At 68.8% G+C, this 3,184-nt stretch overlaps 1 protein-coding gene and 1 long non-coding RNA gene across 2 annotated transcripts in view; one reads left to right on the plus strand and one right to left on the minus strand.

Annotated features, from left to right (window-relative positions):
• The window catches only part of LOC142047515 (uncharacterized), a 329,291-nt gene that overhangs the window by 321,127 nt on the left and 4,980 nt on the right, over window positions 1–3,184 (minus strand). The gene's annotated exons all lie outside the window — the stretch shown is intronic.
• ATP6AP1 (ATPase H+ transporting accessory protein 1) lies at window positions 11–3,184 on the plus strand. The gene is made up of 7 exons (XM_075070800.1): window positions 11–46; window positions 436–476; window positions 705–790; window positions 941–1,188; window positions 1,871–1,918; window positions 2,253–2,493; window positions 2,598–3,184. The coding sequence occupies exons 2-7, from the start codon at window positions 446–448 to the stop codon at window positions 2,805–2,807; spliced, it is 864 nt and encodes a 287-aa protein (XP_074926901.1). The 5' UTR covers window positions 11–46; window positions 436–445; the 3' UTR covers window positions 2,808–3,184.

Genomic DNA, 3,184 nt, shown 5'->3' on the forward strand with positions numbered 1-3,184 from the left:
CCCCCCCGCCGGCCCTGCTGCTGGTGCACCTGCCTCATGCTGCTGGGTATGTGCCCCACGCGCCCCCCTGCTGCTGGTGCGCCTGCCCCACATGCCCCCCTTGCTGCCAGTGTGCCTGCCGGGTACAGGCCCCACGCTGCCGGGTACGTGCCGCGCCCCCCCCCCCAGCCTGGCTGCCTGGCCCCTGGCTGCCCAGTACGTGCCCCACTCTACTGGGTATGTGCCCCATGTTCTCCCCCCCCCCCCGCCAGCCTGGCCTGCTGCCCTGCGCTGCCCAGGTCTGTAGCTGCGGCTCCGGGTTCACCTCCTGGAGAGGGGGGTGTTGGAGACACTGGGGCTTGCTGGCCTGCAGGGATGTGGGGCTGGAGGTCCTGGCATGGGGCCCATGGTGGGGGGGCTGTGCACCTCCCTCTGATGTGCTGCTTTTCATCTCAGTTCTAGCCTCATGGCCCCCAAGGAGGTGCTGATAAGCAATGGTGAGTCTGGCTATCCTGGGTCCTCTGCCCCCCATGGCTGGGTCTCCCAGCCTCCCTGCATACCCAGAGCCCCTTCCCCCAGTGCTGGGTCCTCCCCATTTCCCCCCAAAGTGCCCCGATTGGTGTGGGGAGCATCCCCTCCACAGCCCCTGGGATAGGGTGGGTCAGTGTTTGTTAGCTGGGGGCACAGTGGGGCTGGGCTGTTAACCCCTGACATTTCTGTCCCAGATGAGCTCATCGGACAGGTGCTCAGCGCCCTGAAGGAGGAGGATGTGCCCTACACGGCGCTGCTGACAGCCGGAGCCCCCTCACGGGTATGTCTCCCCCCGCCCCCCCCGGCCAGGGTGCCCCTCATGGAAACATCCCCCTGCTGATCCCCCCCAGGGTATGTCCCATCCACACTGACCACACCCCCAGCGTCATCCTCTGGTACCCCCCCAGCTCTCACCCAGCTCTCTCCTCAGGTTCTCCGGGACGTCTCTGGGGTGGCCCCTGGGCGGGTGGGCCGCCAGCTGCTGCAGAAGCCGACCCCAGCACCAGCGCAGCACCCCCCGGTGCGGTACCCCCTGACCGGTGAGCCCCAGATCCTCTTCTGGGCCCAGAACTTTTCTGTGGTCCAGGGCAGCAAGTGGGTCGACCTGACGCCCCAGACATTTGGGGCCGAGGCCTCCGTTGATGTGAGCGGCTCGTCCTGGAGCTCCAATGAGTCCCGGTGAGAGTGGGGCTGTTTTTTTGCAGTGAGGAGCACTGCAGTGGTGGGGGGGCCTAGGCTTGGGCTAGCAGGGGGCTATGGGCCGGGAGTGAGGGGCACCAGCAGGGGCGCCGGCAGGGCTGGGCTGGGCTGGGCTGGCGGGGGCTGGGGGTCAGGAGTGAGGGGCACCAGCAGGGGCTGCGGGGGAGCCCAGGGCTGAGCTAGCAGGGGAGGTGGGTCGGGAGTGAGGGGCGCTGGCAGGGCTGGGCTGGCAGGGGTGCTGGCAGGGCTGGGGGTGGAGGACAGGGCTGGTCTAGCAGGGGCTGGGGGTCAGGAGTGAGGGGCGCCAGCAGGGCTGGGTGGGCAGGGGCTACAGGTTGGGAGTGAGGGGCGCTGGGGGGGCAAGGCCAGGCTAACAGGGGCTGGGGGTCGGGAGTGAGGGACACTGGCAGGGCTAGGCTGGCGGGGCTGTGGGTCGGGAGTGAGGGGCACCGGCAGGGGCTGCGGGGGAGCCCAGGGATAAGCTAGCAGGGGAGGTGGGTCGGGAGTGAGGGGCGCTGGCAGGGCTGGGGGTGGAGGACAGGGCTGGTCTAGCAGGGCCTGGGGGTCGGGAGTGAGGGGCGCTGGCAGGGCAGGGCTGGGCTGGCGGGGGGTTGGGAGTGTGGGGCACCACTGGGGTCACTGTCTCTCTCCCCCTATGCAGGCTGGTGCTGAAGTATGCGAATGTTCTGGGATCCCCTCTGACAGCCACGTGAGTTCTTTGGGGGGGTGCTGGCTAGGCCTGGGAGAGATGTGGTGTCTCCTGGGGGTGTCACTACATTGACTGGGGGGCTTGGGGGGTGCTGGGATATGTTGGGAGGTGACATGCAAGGGGTGGAGGCTGGGGAGGGGAGTAAGTGGGGGGAGGTTGATGGTGTCCGGGGGGGGGATCATTTGGTGATTCTGGGTTCTGTTCATTCTCTCTGGGGCCCCCGGCATGGGCCATTGTCAGACCTTTGGGCTGACTCAGTGTAGCTTGTTTTTATGCTGGCCCGTGGGGGTTTCGGGGGGTCTGTCTGGCCGAGCTGTCTCTCTCCCCCCCCCAGGTTCCACATGACCAGCTGGCGGTTTCCTGTCTCGGGCCGGTACTGGTTCCAGCTGAGCCGCCTGGAGCTGGCGACCCCCTCGGCCAGCCCCACTGTGTTCAACGCCTCGCAGGTGACGGCCCCCAGCAACTACTCCTGGCGCTGCGCCTACCTCAGCAGCCTGCCGGGCTATGGGGCTGGCCTCCTCCCCCATGGCGCCGGCCCCAGCCCCACCTGGGGGGTGCTGCTCCAGGACGTGCAGGTACTGGCTGGGATGCCTGGGTTCTCGCCCTGAGGGGGGCTGGGTGGAGGGGAGGGAGGGGGGCTGGGACCCTGGCTTTATCTAACCCCCCTGCTCCCCCCCAGCTGCAGGGGTTCAACGTGTCGGGCCTGCAGTTCTCCTACGCCAGTGACTGCGCCGGCTTCTTCGCGCCGGGCACCTGGATGGGGCTGCTCACGGCCCTGCTGCTCGGCGCCATCTTCGCCTGTGGCCTCCACGTGCTGCTGGCCCTCAAGACCATGGACCGGTTCGATGACCCCAAGGGGGCCACCATCGCTGTGCCCCAGGGCGAGTAGGGCGGGGCTGGGTCCTGCCCCCGCCCCCCCCCCCACAGCTGGGAAACCCTGGGTCTGCAGTGGGGCCTCACCTGTGCCCCCCAGCCCTGGGTCCTGCCATCCTGCCTCCCGGCGGGGATCCCCCAGGCTCTGTACCCCCTTCTCTTCCCCCCCTTCCGGCGGGGATCCCCCAGGCTCTGTACCCCCTTCTCCCTCCGATGCCCAGCCCTGGGTCTTCCCCCTCCCTCCCGGGGGGGATCCCCCAGGCTCTGTACCCCCTTCTCTTCCCCCCCTTCGGCGGGGATCCCCCAGGCTCTGTACCCCCTTCTCCCTCCGATGCCCAGCCCTGGGTCTTCCCCCTCCCTCCCGGGGGGGATCCCCCAGGCTCTGTACCCCCT

Source organism: Chelonoidis abingdonii, chromosome 11 (genome assembly GCF_003597395.2).
Source record: "Chelonoidis abingdonii isolate Lonesome George chromosome 11, CheloAbing_2.0, whole genome shotgun sequence".
Taxonomy (NCBI): domain Eukaryota; kingdom Metazoa; phylum Chordata; order Testudines; family Testudinidae; genus Chelonoidis; species Chelonoidis abingdonii.

Bases quoted from the DNA above. Each gene is read 5' to 3' on its own strand.
- ATP6AP1 (XM_075070800.1), top strand. From the start codon at position 446: ATGGCCCCCAAGGAGGTGCTGATAAGCAATG. The intron at 791-940 runs GTATGTCTCCCC...CTCTCTCCTCAG, and splicing joins CAGCCGGAGCCCCCTCACGG to GTTCTCCGGGACGTCTCTGG. The intron at 1,919-2,252 runs GTGAGTTCTTTG...TCCCCCCCCCAG, and splicing joins GGATCCCCTCTGACAGCCAC to GTTCCACATGACCAGCTGGC.